At 55.1% G+C, this 18100-nt stretch overlaps 1 protein-coding gene across 1 annotated transcript in view; it reads left to right on the forward strand.

Moving 5' to 3' along the window:
- Window positions 1–18100, forward strand: part of C13H10orf90 (chromosome 13 C10orf90 homolog) — a 174478-nt gene that overhangs the window by 142609 nt on the left and 13769 nt on the right. Inside the window, exons 5-6 of the mRNA XM_066354881.1 lie at window positions 10925–11118; window positions 11975–12152. Coding sequence (XP_066210978.1) covers window positions 10925–11118; window positions 11975–12152 — 372 coding nt within the window. The remainder of the gene's footprint in view (window positions 1–10924; window positions 11119–11974; window positions 12153–18100) is intronic.

Below are 18100 nucleotides of genomic sequence, written 5' to 3' on the forward strand. Positions count from 1 at the left end.
ACCAAAAGAAATTAGAGGAGAAGATGCAAGAAGAGCAGAGACCAGAAGGCCGAGGGGACCGCGGCGTCCTGCCCCTGGCCCCCACCTGCTCGACCCCAGAGACTGCCTAGCTGGTAGCTGGGTGCCATGTGACTCCCAGCTGTCCCTGCCTCTGGGGCACCTGCCGGCCACATGCCTACCGGCCTAAGTGAACAAGGCCTTGCTTTTCTTAGAAGATTTATTTAATAACAGCCTCGACGGGATATAGACCAGAGGCTGTAACTGCCTCGCACTGTGTCGCTCCCGCCAGCAATGTCTTCCAGACGGTAATTGTGAAACGCTGTGAATCAATCGGCGAGGGCTGCGTGCTCTTCAGCCAAGAGTCCCTTGCGTCACGGGTCGCTGGAACCCTTCGAAAGAAGTGTTGCCAGAAACCAACTTGTCCCTGGACCCCCTTTCCAGCAGAGAAACTTCCCTTTGAAATGAGGGTTATTATTTTTTTTTCCTGCAAGGAAATGCACCCCCAGGTCCCCCCCCCGCGCTCCCCCCCCACCCCGTCAAATCTCAGATGGAATCTGAGCCATCTTGTTTTCCCTCGTGATACGCCAGGGTCTGCTGTCCAGTCGGTGCTGCCTGTCAAGCCAGTTCCCTGCTTCCTTCCTGAAAATTGCCCTCACACGGCGAGACCGGTGGTCGTGTCAGGACTGGAAAATGTGTAACTTCAAACCCATGGAAAGGCCGTTGTGCTGACTACTAGTCCTTTAGGAAGTAAATGGTTTCGGTCTGAGAGTAATTGATCTTGCTGCTCTGTCTCCGCTCTCCTGTCCACCTGGCTTTTGTCTCGTTTTCTACCCATCTGTGCTTCTGTTAAGGGAGTCTGCGGAGGCCCTGGCCGGGTGCCTCAGTCTGAAGCATTGTCCCGCGTGCCAGAGGTCACGGGTTCGACCTTCAGTCAGGGCACGTACGGGAAGCAATCAGAGCACACAACTAAGTGGAAGAACTAAGGAAAATAGCAAGTTGAGGCTTCTTTCTTTCTCCCCCTCTCCCCCTCTCCCCCTATCCCCCTCTCCCCCTCTCCCCCTCTCCCCCTCTCCCCCTCTCCCCCTCTCCGAATGTGAAGTCGGAATTGGTCAAGTTTGCCACTTAGTTTATAAAGGTGTTTGGAGTAGAGAAGGCTAGAGCTGATGTCCACGGTGGAACGGTTCTAACGAGATCTGTGCATTTGAAGTTTGGCTAATGTTCATTCCCCATCGAGCTGGGTACCCAGGGCCCCATGGCCTCCCCTCCCCCCGGTCCCTTTCAGCCTGATGGACGTGCAGCACCTGCCAGTGTGGCGGCCCAGGGGAGGCAGGGAGGGCTTCCGGCACGCTCCTGAGCAGGGCGCTTCGTGCCGGGAAGACAAAGGCACAGGCGAGAGCGGCAATGGCTCGGCCTCTCAGGAGCCGGGCTGAGACTCAAACCGGTTTCTCCCTGAGGCCCCCGAAACCGAGAGCTCCCAGGATCCCCTAGAAGAACATGCTTCTGCTGTCATAGGAGGGAGGGTGGAACTGTCCCCGGGGTAAGGCGTTCTCCCTCCACCCCGTGCTCTGCGGCTCGCCCACGCCGCGGGGCCGTAGCTGTGTCTCCGTGCCAGTGTACGCCCCTATTCGTAACAAGAATCTGGAGCCCAGAAGGTGCCGACAGAAGACCTCTGCATCACTGAATCATGTTTACCTCTAAGAAACTGTCAAAATTGCCCTGAGGATACTTTTGGGCCTTGGTCCTGTATCTGTTCGCCATCTGTTAGCTGGTAGGCAAGTGCATCTCCAGGATTTTACCAGGCTCTTCATGGGCTCATCACTGTCCCTGAAGCCAGGGGCCACCTCCCACGATGATGTGAGTAGCCTGACAAGGGTGAGTGAGTGACAGGCACCATGCAGGTGTTAGGTGTGACCGTGAGCAAAGCGAGGTCCCTGCTCACGGAGCTTGCCTTTGAGTAGACCGAGGTGGACCGCAGGTAGGAGCGTCAGCATATGAGACATTGGAAGAGGGGAGAAGAGCTTTGCAGAGAGCATGGAAACCAGGTGATGTGACCGAGGGGGCTCCTTGTTGACTCGTTTGGATGGAGCCGTCAGGAAAGACGTCTCAGAGTAAATGACATTTTAGGCCAGATCTAGACGATAAGAAGGAGCCCACCCAGTAAAGGCGGAGGGGACGAGTGTTTGGGACAGAAGGAAGGACCAGTACAAAGGTCTTCCTGCCATAAAGAATGGAGCTGGCACATCCCAGGGTCAAGACCAGGGCCCGTGGTGCAACTGGAGAATAAAGGGAACAGGGGAGGGGACCCATGAACAAAAAGCCATGTCGTGACAGGAGAGCCTGGGGGTGAGATGGAAAGCCATTAGGATTTAAGCAGAGAAATGTCATGATCAGACTTATATTTTACCAAGATCTGAGGTGGACTCAAGACAGTGCACAGAGCAGGGAAATCATGCCGGTGAGTGACATGGGGCACGGTGAGGAGGTCAGGCAGGTTTCAAGTGGAGTTCACAGGACTGTTCGCTGACTTCCTGCCAGAGAAGTGACATGGGGCACGGTGAGGAGGTCAGGCAGGTTTCAAGTGGCGTTCACAGGACTGTTCGCTGACTTCCTGCCAGAGAAGGGGATCGAGATACCCCCAGATCCAGAATGGGACGGTTGTTAGCTTATGCCCCACAGAGTCATTTTTAGATGGATGAGACAGCGAGTGGCCCTCAGCTGTCCACTGGTCCCCAGGTTGGGTGGGGGGGAGCCTGCACTGCTGGGCAGAGTCTGACGTGTCTGCAGGGTCCCAAGCCCTGGACCAGACTGTGGACGGGGGCGCGGCCATGTTTAGAGACGCCTGAAAATTCCAGTAACTGGGAAAGTGACACCGTAATGATCCCTGGTAGAAAATTAGAAATGTTAAGCCGGTAGAAGTCGGACTTAGCAGACTTCGCCACCCTAAGAAAATGCAGGGTGGACGTGGGACGAGGCAGACCGGGAGTTCACGCTCAGGGGTGCCGTTCTGTGACATGTTGAGGTGGGCCCATAGTGCTGTCAGGGTTCTGAATAGCTTCCCCATTTTACCACCAGCCCTGCATTAAATGTGGGACTTTAATGAGGGTGTTTGTGTACTCAAGTGTGATTGAATTATATATCCAAGAGGGATCTTTTTTTTTTTTAATCCCTGCCATACATAATTAAAAATGTATAATGACCGTCATAAGACTTTCTAAAAAATTTCCTTCTCCGTAATTTTCTTGACGGTACACTTTCCTGGATTATAGCTCTTATTTTTGAACCTTTAATACAGAACCCTGCCTTGGTCTATGAGCTAACAGAACCTTCCAGCATCCTGGTCCTCAAAGAAGAGAGGGGGAGGATGTATTTTTCAAGAGATAATTAGGGCGATACTTAAACTGAGCTCCCTGACCACGTTGAGCAGGGGTTTGCCTTCTCCACACCCGCACCTGTTTAATGAGGAGTCATCGATCTGCTGTGATAATTGAGAGGGAACCAGATCGCTCGGGCAGCGGATCTCTGTCTCCTTGTTTGTGTTTTTACAATCTCTCGTGGAAACAATACATGTGTTTTCCTTCACCACCATTTATTTTTAGAGAAATCTGGACAATGCGATGCCTCCCGTCCAGCCACGTGACGCTCATTAGCGTTAGTGGGAGAAAGGCATCTTGCTGGAGGAAATGAACCCCGCGCCCCACCTCCTGAGTGTGAATAACAGCATACCCAGGGCCACGGGCAGGCGGGCGGTGGGGTCCCTCGTTAGCTCTGTCCCGGGGTCGCAGGGGACAGAACGCCCTCCGGATCTGGGCAGGGTGGGCCTCCGCAGGCTTATTGGAAACCTGGTGTCTTGTTGATTCTCACTGCCTTCTCTTCCCCAGTTCCGGGGCACACTTGTGCGGCCTCAGAGCTTGTCCCACTGCGACAGGACTTTTCCAAGAAATTCTGAATGTTTGTATACATGCGTTGACCTGGGAAGACTGTTTGGGGCCGAGTGGAGGTTTGGTATGGATCTTACTGCATAGCCCACCCACCCACCCCTTCTCCACCCCAGGACAGATGTTAGTAGCCCCCTGAATCGGACTGGAGTGCCAGGGCATCTTAGAAGGTGAGGAGGATCAGCGCAAAGGTTCAGAAGGGCCAGGGCTGTGGCTGCTCTTTGAAAGGCCTCAAGGTGGCCCTGGCTGTTGGCTCAGTGGATAGAGCATCAGCCTGGCATATGGACAACTTGGTTTGAGTCCTGGTCAGGGCACACAGGAGAAATGACCATCTCTTCCTCCCCACCCTCCGTCTTCTTTCTCTCTTCCCCTCCTACAGCCTGTGGCTCAGATGGTTGCAGGGGTAGTCAACCTTTTCATACCTACCGCCCACTTCTGTATCTCTGTTAGTAGTAAGATTTTCTAACTGCCCACCAGTTCCACAGTCATGGTGATTTATAAAGTAGGGAAGTCACTTTACTTTATAAAATTTATAAAGCAGAGTGACAGCAAGTTAAAGCATATAATAATAATTACTTACCAAGTATTTTATGTCGGATTTTCGCTGTTTGGCAGAATAAATCTTTATAAAACAACTTACTATAGTTAAATCTCTCTTTTTATTTATACTTTGGTTGCTCCGCTACCACCCACCATGAAAGCTGGAACACCCACTAGTGGGCGGTAGGGACCAGGTTGACTACCACTGGGTTTGAGCATCGGCCCGAGGTGCTGAGGATAGCTCGATTGGTCTGAGTGTTGGCCTCAGGCACTGAAAATAGCTCAGTTGATTTGAGCATTGGCCCCTGACAGTGTTTCCAGGTGGATCCCAGTCAGGGCACATGCAGGAGTCTATCTCACTATCTCCTCTCTTCTGACCTAAAAAGAAAAGAAAAGGCCTCAAGCTAAAGAAAAGAAAGATGGCTCAAAGCATGGCCGGAGCTGGGGAGAGGCCACGGTAGGAAACCTGGAGACTTACCTTCCTGAGAGAAGGTTTTAGGGTCACACAATTGGAGCCTTTCAAGGTTAAAAAGCCGAATGAAAGCCAGTCAGCCTTTTTTCCCCCCTACTGTTTTGAAATTAGGAATAAGCTGGATAGTCTGCCCCCCAAAAGAGGGCGAGGGAGTGGGTACGGGAAAGAAAAGTGCACCCCTGCCAGCATTCTGCAGGACCCATGGCCAGCGGTGTGAGTGTGTGTGCAACCGCTCCGTGGGGTTAACTGAACAGTCTAAGCGTCAGGAGGAAGCTGTTCTCCCGTCACGAACAGCTAGCAAGAAGAAAAGTCCACAGGGCTTATCGGTTAGACATTGGGTCAGGAACAGCTTGTCAATTTTAGTGATTTTTCTTTTTTCATTCTCTGCGTGCTCCAAAAAGATGGCCTTCGATAAGACACTGGTCAATTTATTTTCCCAGAGAAATCTGTCTCCTTAGGGGATAGGGACAGGCTTTCCCTAGACACAAATACTCATAATAGCATTTAAAAAAAATAGTTAACTATATTCCCATTCTTCTGTACTAAGTGATTTCTCAGGGCAAACTCAGTAGGTTTTGTTTCTTATGATTTACTCCCAGAGACCAGAAAGAAAGAACTCAGGAGGTCCGCACGCCCCAGGAGTGCCCAGGGAAGTGTTTGGTGCGATACCACCTGTTTATTTTGTTGGGAAGATGATGGTCACTGGGGGAGGTGACAGGGAAGGACAGGATGTGAGATGTCTCAGCCTCGTAGTCCTTGGAGGTGAGGGCAGAGAAAACCAGCCGGCCCCTGGTCTTCTTGTCCCCATGTTGCCTGTGGTCTGGCCAGCCGGCCGGCATGCAGGCTCATTCGGCTGCTGGATTTATCTATTGTTATTGTTTTCATGTAGCATGTGCTTCTCTTCAGGGGCCCCTGGGCTGCCTCTCCCATTCTGATTGTCCAGAATAGCTCTTCAAAGGGAGCCGTGTCCTTAGCTGGAGATGCACACTGGGCCATGTGTGTCCCGCGGGGACTGAAGTTGGTAAGAGGCTCTGAGAAGGTCAGAGAAGCCACACCAGCCAGGCAAGGAAGTGCCTGCAGCAGCCCCCGCAGGGCTGAGGGGCTGAGCCCGGAGCCAGCCATTTCCGTGGGAATCCTCCAGCCCCAGAGCTCACTTCCTTTTCTGATGCGGGACCCCAGGAGGCATTTATATCCTCCCAAGATGGGGTTTCCAGATCTTGATCTGGAGAGGAGGGTCTGACTGGAGAGGCAGGAAGTGGGGGTATCGTGTGTCAGGCCAGCCTGTCTGCCTCCTGGCCCCCGGCCGCCCCCCAGAGCCCGACGTCGGGGGCTCCTCGCTGCCGGTGTTCTGAAAGCACATTGGGAAAGGGGGGAGTCTGCGGTCAGTGCCCTCCACGGTCCTGCAAAGTCCCTAATTCCGTGTCTCACACCCAAGGCCCAATCTCTGATCCTATTTATTAAGCACTTCAAATTGGCTCCTTAATTTTGTTCATTTCCTTCCCAGCTCAGCAGGAAATCGACCTGTTTCTGGCTGAAGTCCAGGTTAAAGGCTTGCTTCTTCCAGCACCTGTGATTTCCATCTTCACCTTAGTGCTGTTTGGCAAGTCCCAAGTGGGGTCACAGGCCCGTCCCCTACTCATTTTTGTGGAGAAAGGGGAATGCAGGCTCTATATGCAAATTATTGCCAGGAAACAGCGGTCCGAGCAAGAATGGCGACAATGCCAGTCATTATTTTATATATATATATATAAAACACCTTGATTTTTATATTCATCTTAATAATATAAACATGTTCTTCTGTAAAATAATATAATTGCATAAAGTACATAAACAGCTTGTTTATCAGATACATAGGTACATTTCTACAAACAGATGACGTACTCAGAGTAAAAATAAATAGTATGGAGCATTACCTTATCATAGATGTAACTTGGGTTTATAGATGAGGTGGAGTAGATGAGGAGGGATTTGAACCCAGGTGTCTGGACCCAGAGCCAACGTGCCTGGTTCTACTGCCTGTCATCGGGAAGGTCGTTGGCATTCCCAAGGGTACCAGCAGGTGCAGTTTCTTTGGAGCCAAGCGCACGGGCCCGGCATGCACAAGCGAGCTCCACACTCAGCTCCAGGGGGCAGTCCTGGCGAGAGGGGTACCCTGTGCTGGGAGCTGGGATGGCTCCGATCCGCCCCCCACCACCTACCACCCCCGGGAAGTGCTGCAGCCCATCTGCCCAGCTCTGGGCGAGTGCAGCGTGCAGAAGCCGGGGCCTTGGCTGTGCCCACATCAGATGTGTTGAGCTCAACTCTTGTTTTATTTTTAGTAGAAACAAAAGTACTTTCTGGAAGCAGCGAGAAGCACCAGGAGGCACCTGGCACTCGGTCTGCCCCCGCAGTGGAACAGAAGCCGGTTAGAGATTTTCTTCCCGATGGGCACAGCTCTGCACGCAGCCGCTGTCAGTCTAGCGACCTTTCTGAGCTTGCCGAGTCTCGACAGCGACGCTTCCGGAAACCCAGCATCCTTTTACCTGGGTTTCTCTGCCCCTTACAAGATTTATGCACTTCCACGCAGGGAGAAACTGGTGTTCAGCTAGAGAGAGAGTTCCCCAGAGGTAAGGAGCGAGGGAGGTAGGGCTGAAATGATTCCTCCTTGGGATTCACGTGAATGACGGTACCTCGTCCGCCTGGGCCCCGGTTCCCACGTGCTCACCTGACGAAGCTGCCGCTTCTCCATCTGTGAGAGCACAGCAGGCAGGGCCGGCAGGTGTACCCGGCACGCCAGCTCTCGCTCCCAGGCGTGGAGAAGGCAGCCCCTCGGAGGATGGCCATCCCCAGCCCTGCCGTGGGCACAGCCAGTGGCACCTGAGGCTGAGAGGGCCGCTCACAGGTGCCCAGCCGGCTCTGGGGCTTAGCTGGGGAAGGTTTGAAGTGCTGAGGGGCTGCTCAGAAGGCAGCAGGTCCACGAGGCTGACCGTGATTCTCTATAGACGATGACCAGAATGTTGGCTAAGAGCTGTCGGCCCCTCGTGTGCCCAGCACTGAGCAAGCATGGGCACTGCCCCTCACAGTGCCCGCAAGGTGGCGCCCTGGGCCGGCCTCTCACCGGGGAGGGAACTGAGAATTGAAACCCGGCTGTCATTGCTCTAAAGAACACGAGAAGAAAGTGGAAAAAGGACTGTGCCCAGTATGCAGTAGCTTTTATTTTTCTTTTATTTTTACTTTTATTTTATTTATTTATTTCAGAGAAGAGAGAGAGAGAGAGAGAGAGAGAGAGAGAGAGAGAGAAAGTGGGGAGGAGCAGGAAGCATCAACTCCCATATGTGCCTTGACCAGGCAAGCCCAGGGTTTCAAACCGGTGACCTCAGCATTCCAGGTCAAGGCTTTATCCACTGCGCCACCACAGGTCAGGCAGTAGCTTTTCTGTTATACTAAAGATTCCCCTGAAGAGCTGTGGATAAGGACAGAGAGCAATGTCAGGTTGAAGAGTTTGGGGTTGTAAGAGCTCACCTGTTCATGGTCATCGACGAGAATGACTTCACTTGGAACCCAGTGAATCCCTAGCTCTTGGGTCAGTAATATATTCAAGAGACGCTTCTTAGACACCGACTGTGTGCCAGGCACCATGCTCGGCTCCCCTGCCCTCCAGTGCCAGAGACACTGGGGTCCTAACTGTCCAGGAAGCTGAGAATGACCCCAGATGCTCCGAGGAGGCTCTGGACAGAGACATCTTCCCCAAGGAAATGATTTTGAGCTGGAACTTAAAAGCTGATCAGACGCCCTGGCCAGGTAGTTTTGGTTGGTTAGAGTGTCGTCTGGATACACCAAGGTTAGGGTCTGCTCCCTCGTCACGGCACATACAGTAGTCAACCAGTGAATGCAGGAATAAGTGGAACAACAAATCGATGTTCCTCCCTCCCTCCTTCCTTCCCTCCCTCCCTCCCTCCCTCCCTCTCTCCCTCCCTCCCTCCCTCCCTACCTCTCTCTCTCCCTTCCTCCCTTACTCTTCCCCTTCTCTCTCTCCCCCTTTCCTCCCCCCTTCTCTCCCACCCCCTCTCCTGCTCTCCCTTCCTTCCTCTCTCTCTAAAATCAGGGGCCTAGCATGATCAGGGGTCAAGTTGGAAGGGCCTCATAAACCCACTAAGGGAGTTCAAGTCACCCGGACCTTGAAGGTGACTGTCTCCTAGACAATGCGGAGGACGAATAGGAGAGAGACAGGCCGGGGGGGCTGGGACCCAGCCAGAGATGGTGTCGATCATGTCCCTGGGGAGGAGGGGCCACAGCAGGGGAGACTTTCGACACAGTGGACAAAGCTTTGTTGTGAGCACCCAGGAAGATGGGCCAGTTAGGACTGCCCTTGGGTTGCTGGATCTGGTGAGGGTGGGGTGGGGAAGGGGAAGGAGACCATGGGTTCCCCGTGTAGAGGGTGAGCTAGAATAAAGGCTCACAACAGGAAATGGAGACAGTGTGCGGAGGGGTAATTAAGTCTAGCTGGAGGGGGCTGGGGGTCGGATATCCGGGCCAGCGGCCGAAGCAGGACTGGGCCGAGGAGCGACGGGGAAGTCCTCCCGAAAGAGCAGGAGCAGATGTTCAGGAGAAGGAAGGGGAATCACTTGAGAGCCTCTAAGCAGTGTTTTGTTGGTGCGGAATCAATGTGATAGTTGGACGTGGCCCCTCCGCTGTGAACAAGCCACAGAGAGCTGGGTCAGCTTGTGGGGCTTGTAGGCAGCAGGGGAAGTGGATGGGTCCTGAGCGGAGATAGGACGACTGGACCAGACCAGAGAGGGTCCACTCTTTCAGGGCATGAAGGGTGGAAATCACGGCAGGGGGTTCAGGTAAGACATTCACGGCACCGTGGAGGGGCACCCTGGGACTACATGAGCCTCCAAATGACCCCCTCCCCACTTCCAACAGGAGGAACTCCCTGGGCGCCGGGGCTGGCACTGTGGAGGGTGAATACGACACGGTCCAGCCCTCAAAGGAGTCACAGGCTTGTGGGTTGAAACATCCCAGATGTGCTGAACGTGTGCAGTGTGTTCCACGGTGGGACAGAGCGGCAGTGGGCATGGAGCCTCGGGAAGAGGGGGACAGCTTCCTGAGAGCCTGGGCCCGGCCTGGAGGGAGGAGGCCCCCGGGTGGAGGCATCAGAGCGGCCTGTGCAGACAGACAGGAGCGCGCAGGCCGGGCCGGGGTCCTTGTTGTTGAGTTGAGTTTCAGAACCGGGGAGGTTTGCTGAGGCTGTTGGGACGTGCGGTGGGGGCGGGGAGGGGACGCAGACAGGAAGAGGGGCCTCGGAGAGACTGGAAGGACATTGTGTTTCTGGCGTTTCTGGTGGAGGAGCAGGTCAGTGAGTGACAGTGCATAGTGGGAGCACACCCTTCACACACCCAGAGGCGGCCCTGCTGGAGGGCTGTTGAACCAACTCACCCCCTGACCTTGCTCACAAAGGAATGTCACCGTGGCCCCAGGACGTGACCGCCTCCTGCGCTGACACAGGGCATTCCAATTACCCGTGGAAAGCCAGGGGTCAGTCTCTGGTAAATGAAGGGAAGGGATGAATAATTGAACACCACCCCTCTGTCTGACATCATTAATGTAGCAAACGTAAGACAAACTAATAATACCCTGTTCCCAAACAGCCTAATGGGAATCATTGTGCAGGACGCACTCAGTGTGAAGCATGGGAAAGAATAGCTCCGTGGCACTGTGAGCAAAGGTCTTTGAATCTCAGAAGCCAAGGGAGAACCTCCCCGGCATCATTAGCCGGCCGTGGGGTCTGGCGGCCCGCACACATCCCTCTCTGTGACCAGCGCGGCTGGTGGGGGGTGGGCTGTGATGAACCATGATATCAGCATCTTAACAAGGCCCATTAATAACCCACCGGCGTTTCCATTTTCAAAATCGCCTTCTGTGTCTAATGGTGTTGAGGAGCCAGGCAAGAACCACTGGGCGCCCTCTAAGTGGGACCCCGCATCTCCTCTCCTAGGCGATTACACGTGCTGTGACTTGGTTGTCAAGATAAAGGAATGCAGCAAGAGCAAGACCTCGGCCATGTCTGAGCCTGAGCCTAAGCCAGCGCCGCCCCCGCCAGCGCCCTGCGGGGAACCAGAGAGCCCCGACCCGCAGGAAGACTATTTCCAGCGCCAGCAGACACCGGCCAGCGCCCCCTTGACCCTGCAGGTAAGGCCTTCTGCGTTGCCTAGACCCGAGTCCCGCGCAGGGGGACCTCTCCTGGGAGTCCTTGGTCACATGACCTCACTTGCGCTCCAGAGGCTGCTGGGGACCTGACTCCCCTTGGTGGTGGACCGAGTGGGGGGAGGCACGGGCCGACGTCTGCCTCTGCTCTCGTGACCTCGAGGTCGGTCCCAGTCCGCCGTGCTGCAGTGGGGCCCGGGTGCTGGCGAGCCCTGGCTGCTGGGGCACGTCGTCTGCAGCTCTGTGGCAGGCCTTCCAGGGCTGGTGGAGGACGATGGTGACATGTGTGTGCACGGTGGCGTGCGGTCCCTGAGTGTTGTATTTGTGACCAGCTTCCTGACCCAATCAGATGGACGTCACTCTCTCTGGTTCCCTTCTTTTCTTTTTTTAGCGAGAGAGAGACAGAGAGAGGGATAGACAGGAACAGACAGACAGGAAGGGAGGGAGATGAGAAGCATCAATTCTTTGTTGTGGCACCTTAGTTGTTCATTGATTACTTTCTCATATATACCTTAATTGGGGGGGGGGGAGTGATCTACAGCAGACCGAGTGACCCCTTGCTCAAGCCAGCAACCTTGGGCTTCAAGCCGGTGACCCTTGGGCTTCAAGCCAGTGACCCTTGGGCTCAAGCCAGTGACTTTTGTGCTCAAGCCAGCGACCTTGGGATCATGTCTATGATCCTACACTCAAGCCGGATGAGCCCACACTCAAGCCAGCAACCTCGGGGTTTCGAACCTGGGTCTGACGTGTCTCAGTCTGACACTCTATCCACTGCGCCACCACCTGGTCAGGCTCTGGGTCCCTTCCCTCTAAAGTGAAATGTTTCCTTGGCTCCCATCAGGAGGCCCTGGAAGCCCGGAAGCCTCAGTTCATCTCTCGCTCGCAAGAGCGTCTGCGGAAGCTGGAGCACATGATTCAGCAGCGGCGAGCCCAGCGGAAGGAGAGCCCGGGGTCCAGGCAGGGCCCCCTGCCCGTCCGCGCCAGCAAGAAGCAGTTCACTGTGCCCCACCCGCTTAGTGGTGAGTTCGATGGCTGGGGAGGGCAGGGAGGCTGGGGGACCCTTGGCGCTGGGCCCTGCACCCCAGGGGACGGTCCCGATTGGCCACTGATATGCACGGGGACCCGTGGTGGCTCCAAGTACCTAGACGCAGTATCACAGAGCTGGCCCTGGGAGCCAGCTCCTTTCAGGAGATTCTGTATGGGCAGCGAATTCAGCAGAAATAACTGGGGACACAGTGTACCTTGAGAGCGAGGAAAGAATCCATAGAACCATAGCAGCCAGGGTAAGCAAGTTCAGATTCTTGGCTCCTGAGAGATATTTGCAGGAGGCCGCCTTTGCCCTTTGTAGATTACACAGCAGAGCTCAGGGCGAGGGGTTGACTCCAGCCTGTCTGCATCAACATTCGTCATCCGGAGAGCCCGCTCCTTCCTGCTGGGAGCTCCGAGACGGACCGAGGGCCAGCTCTCCAGGTGCGGTCAGCCGGTGCCGCTCCGGTTCCCAGTGAGGCTGGCTCTCCGCCACTCCCCGGAGAAGGGGCCATCGGGAACATCTCTGGGCCAGGCGCCTTGCCGGGAGCTGGGGTAGCCCTGTGAGCGGGACCAGCCTCAGTCCTCGCTTCATGGAGCTTATAAACAGACAGAGAAACCAGCCAGAATAACAGGGAGAGATGAGGGCAGGGCCGGGCCTTGCAGTGCATCCTGACGGCCTGCAGCTTGGGCCTGAAAACTCGGAGGCCCCCGGGAAAATGTTCTGTCCCCTGGGAGGTGACATCATGGGTATAAATCCAAAGCAAAGTCCTCTGGGAAATAGCCTTATGTGATAAAATGCAGCTTAGCAAACATTACATAGATCTAGCAGGAGGGCCCAGGGGGGGGACACAGGACAGAGGGTGTTGTAATAGCATTCCTGTTAACCTCCCCGGCTCACGGCAGGCTGCTGTCCCTTGTCCCTCGTCCCCCGGAGCACTGTCGGGGAAATTGTCTAAGACCCTGGCCAGTGTGGACTCGGGTGCATCGTTCTCATGGCAAAGGGTTGAGAAATACCATTGCTCCTTCCCGGTGACACTCCCAGCATGCTAAGGAAAGGATGTCAACAAAAGGAATGTGCCAAAGAGCCCTTCACTTGCAAATGTCACTCTCAGCAGCATTTTTGGCCAACCAGCAGATAAGGAAAGGCTCTGTCCGGGTCCGGCTGTGTTCTCCGGGGGCTGTTGAGTCTCTGGCTTGGCAGAGAGCAATCCGGGCTCAGGTGCTGACCTCTCGGGTCGCTATGACACACGTCAGCCGCACGTGGGCGTCCCCAGGTCCTGATCTGCCAGGCTCGCCCTGGGGAGTGCAGCAGGCTGGGACAGCTTTGACGAGACAGATGGTCAGGGTAACAACTATGTTGTCAACGCGTAGAAAACAGTAGCACTTTAGGGCTCAGTAGATTCATGGATGCACAAAAAGAGGGGTTCTGATGGGGTTTCCTTTTCCATCTGATCCCTGATGTGTAGGGAACAGTGGAGACCCAGGAACGTTTAGGGACTTCTATGTGAGGACCTTTGTCAGTAGCAGTGCTGGGGTCCCCGTTCCCTGGGCCAGTGACCCCTGAGCTGTGCAGCAGCGCAGGCTACAAATGAATGGCCCGGAATACTGTCCTCCCCAGTACCTGAGGGATGCTGCCTTGGTCCTCCGTGTTTGCTTCCTGGGCCGCTGTAGTAAATGACCACGGTCAGCTGGCTGAGACAACAGAAACGTCTCCTCCAGAAACGTCCCCAAACTCTGGCCCGCAGGCCGCATGCAGCCCCCTGAGGCCATTTATCCGGCCCCGCCGCACTTCACTTCCAGAAGGGGCACCTCTTTCACTGGTGGTCAGATAGAGGAGTTGCTCACGTACAGTACTACTTCCGGTGATGCTGACACGCTGACACGGCTCTGGAAGCGCGTCATATCACTTGTTACATCTAGCAGTGACAAATATGGAACCGGACATTGACCATCTCATTAGCCAAAAGCAAGCCCATAGTTCCCATTGAAATACTGGTCAATTTGTTGATACTTGTTCTTTATTTTAAATATTGTATTTGTTCCTGTTTTTTGTTTTTTTACTTTAAAATAAGGTATGTGCAGTGTGCATAGAGATTTGTTCATAGTTTTTTTTTATAGTCTGGCCCTCCAACGGTCTGAGGGGCAGTGAACTGGCCCCCTATTTAAAAAGTTTGGGGACCCCTGGTCTCCTCTCTGAGTCTAGAGGCCAGACGTCCAAATTCCAGGGGTCCATAGGATTGGTTCCTTCCAGGGCCTCAGGGGAGAATCGATCCTCCGGGTTCTGCTGGGTTCTGGTGGGTTCTGGTGGCTTCCGCAGTCCTTGGTGTCCCTTGGCTCATAGATGCGTCACCACAGCCCAGGCTCCACCTCCTGCGGCCTCTCCCTTGTGTCTGTGTCTCTGTGTCCAAACTTCCTCCTCTTCTAAGGACACCAGTCATTGGGCTCGGGTCCACCCCAGTCCAGTGTGGCCTGAGTACATCTGCAAAGACTTCACGCCCCAATAAAGTCACAGTCGTCACATGCACAGGGGGCTTGAACCTTATCTTAGGTTGGGAGGAGATACGGTTCTATCCACTGCGTCAGCCTGTGGTGTTTTGCCCAAAGCAGACACCCTCACAAGTCCACGTTCCTTTCCATGAAAATCTTAAAACTAGGAACAATAAAATGTTGGTCAGACCTAGGCAATCATTTTAAACAACGGAGGCAGGTTTTTATTCCCCAAATCCCAATACAGCCCCAGCAACCCGCATGCCGTGGATGGGACTTGGGCGCACGGGTCTACGGCCACTCTGCCGGTCCCTGCAGCATTGACGTGTCGTTACACATCGATGAGAGCTTTGCCCTCTGTCTGCTTGTTAGGTCGGTCAAGTCAGACGCGCCCTGAGCCCGGAGCCATGTGTGAGCTCAGGCGGGCGAGAGGCAGTGCGTAAGGCCCCCTTCAGCGAGTCTGGAGCACACATCTTGTCCTCAGCCTGTCTGCTGGCAGGGTGATAAAAGCGAAATGCAGATGTTTTCCTTACATGCTGAATTCGTCCATAAATCACATGCGCGAATGAGCTCCGGCTATAGCGTCAAGACGGCTGTTAGGAAGAGGACTCTCTCGCTTGGGACGCACACCGCGGTCTAGATCCAGAACAGACCTGAGTGTTTCGGGTGGGAGCTCGGCAGCCGACAGACGCCCGTTGGGATGGGGACTGCTGGGACAGCCAGCATCTGATGTGCAGGGACAGTCAGGACAAGGGCCAGAGCAGTCTGTAAGGCTCAGGGGCAGTGACACACGTGTTCCTGCCCACATATGTGTTAGCTGGGTTCCTCGGGGAGCGACGAGGGGACTTGTGTGCATAGTAGGTACTTACAGACCAGGAGGCAGCCCGACAAAGTCCTGCCTACAGCGCAGCCTCTCTGTACTGTCTCGGCCTCAGCAACTGGAATCCCCAAAGCTAATTAACACGGAAGTCTCTCTCTCTCTGCTCACCCTGGAGCCACCCGGGTCATCCACCTCTGCACGATTCCAGCAGAGCCACCTGGAACTTCTTCATCTGTCTCTTAGCAAACTTTTCTCGAGGACCCACTGTGTGCCATGCACAGTCCCTGGTTCCGCAGACCTCCCCAAATCGTGGGGAGAACGTGCAGGCAAAGAGGCAATGAATGACCTTGGCATTTGCTAAACGTCCAGGAAGGAGTGTTCCTGGGTTGCCATGGAAACCCACGGGCGGAGGACGTGTTCTTACCTAGGAGACGTGGAAGGCTCCTGGTGGAGGAGACCCCGGACTGCGTTAGGATGACAGGAGCCTCCACAAGATGAATTGAGTTGCGGGGTGGAGATGTGGGAACCCAGGAGGGAGAAGTCACTGGGGTGCTCAGCTCAGCTGGATAGTAAAATGGGGGTGTGGAGCGCAGAGGGGGAGACGGGGGACAAAGATGAGCCCAAGGAGGCCACGACGCATTTATGTGCTGCCTCCGAGTTTGCCTCGTTCTGAGGTCCACAGCTGAGGCAGGGTTGCATGCGTAGCTGCCGGCAAGACATGGTGACGGTCAGTCGGGGCAGGGCGCTGGAGGGCACAGTGGGACAGAGGCCAGAGGCCCTCGGGTGGTTGGGGCAGCGGAACGTGGTGACCGCCGAGCTGCGGCGAAGCCTGAGCCGAGGAGCAGGAGGCAGAAGGCAGGAGGCACTCTCTGCTCGCCGTCTGAGGCCCGGTCTCCGGTCCAAGGGCCTCTCTCTCCTCCGCGCATCAGAGCTCCATCCACCTCCTGAGTCACTAGAGTTGCCGGGGCATCATCTCCGTGCGGCTTCGGGGGTTCCGGGGGTGGTCTTGTTCGAAGGCCGACTATAGCCTGGGGGTTAGAGTGTTTTGAAATAGGTCGTTGCTTGCACCCTGCAGGGTGAGCCTCGGACAAGGGGGACTGAGAGCCCCTGGGAGCATCAGGCACGGTGCCCACAGGTGGTCGGCGCTCCGTCAGGGCCAGCCCTCACTGTCCAGCGTGGTCCAGCCTGTGTCTTTACCCTGTTCTGACAGCAGTCCCCTAGCCTGGCCCTCCCCATCCCCGCTGGGCTGGGAGCCCAGCTTCTGAGGCTCCCTGGATTTCTCCCCCATCCTGTAGCCCAGACCCCTTTCGCCTGACTCTGCCCACCTCCCCTTCCTAGTTGGTCTCATTTGCTGTCCTTCCTCACCTCAAGGAACAGTCGCAATCAGGGTCCCCAAGCCCCTTGTGAGAAGCCTCATCTGTCCCTCTCCCGGTCTGCCTTATTGCACTGGCCTGTCTCAAGTCCAACCTCTTTCTTCATCTCCTGACCCCCGCGGGGCGTTCCCCTGATTCCTGTATTGCCAGACCTGGGCCATGAGGTGAGTGTCCCTGCTCAGCGGGGCACTTTGCTCATTGCATGTCACCGTTGGGACCTGTCCTCCATGCTGCGGCAGGTCGGGAGGCCTGGCCGTGCTCCCAGCCCAGGGTGGCTTGCTTCTGTCCCTGGTCATTTCCCCTCTGCTTGTCGAGGTCCCACTCATGGCTCTTCCAGGTTGTCCCCTGAACCTGTGAATGTGTAGAAAACCCATCAGGAGCATCCCTTCTTCCATGAAGCCCTCCCTGACTACTCCCATCCCATCTCTCCCATGTGAGGACTCCTGGCTCCTGTATCCTTCCAGAGCCCCAGGCTTCCTGCCTTCTTCATTTTGGATCACAGTCACATGGGGGTGGGTGCACAGCGCACCACGTCACTCTGGTAAGCCCTGCTGCAGGGAGCCAAGCAGATGGGATTGATCTGAATCGCATTCCCCACACTTCCAAGGTGAACCACACCAGTGCGCCACTCACAGCACGGGCCAAGAGAGGAACAGAATTCTCCGGAAGGCACTTGCTGCATTCCTCCGCAGCAGGGCTGCCTTCACGAACAGGCTCTCTCTCCCTCGGCTGAAGCAAGCATTCAAGTGATTTTGCATTCCCGGAGCGTCTGGCCGGAGGAGGAGCCACCCAGCAGCTCTGAGATGGCGGGGCAGTCACCGCAGTAACAGCAGGGAGCTGTGCCCGCCACCGCGCCCCGAGCGGGGGCCGCCTCTCTCCTACCACACCACCTGATGGGGTCTCAGGCCTGCGTCTCCACAAACCATTTCAATAATAATACTTGGGGGTCGTTCTCCCAATGTGAACTTGCAAAGGTGTTTTAAAAATGTGCTTATCCGATCACCGTAAATGGTTGCTCCCTTGGTCCTGCCGGGAAAGCAAAAAGCTTGATTCCGCTGAAAGGTCGTTTCCCTGATTCTGAGACGTTTACATGGACGTTCTTATTATTACTGTCCTGCCCAGACTGATGAGAAAGGTCTTATGTTTTTCTAAAGAATCCTGGTGCTGTGTACGTGTGACAGGGAGGGGAACAGATCGATGTCTGTCCGTTGATTAGAAGTAAACCTTCATGGACAGGTTCTTCTTCTTATTATTATTA

The sequence above is a fragment of the Saccopteryx leptura genome, chromosome 13 (assembly GCF_036850995.1).
Source record: "Saccopteryx leptura isolate mSacLep1 chromosome 13, mSacLep1_pri_phased_curated, whole genome shotgun sequence".
Taxonomy (NCBI): domain Eukaryota; kingdom Metazoa; phylum Chordata; class Mammalia; order Chiroptera; family Emballonuridae; genus Saccopteryx; species Saccopteryx leptura.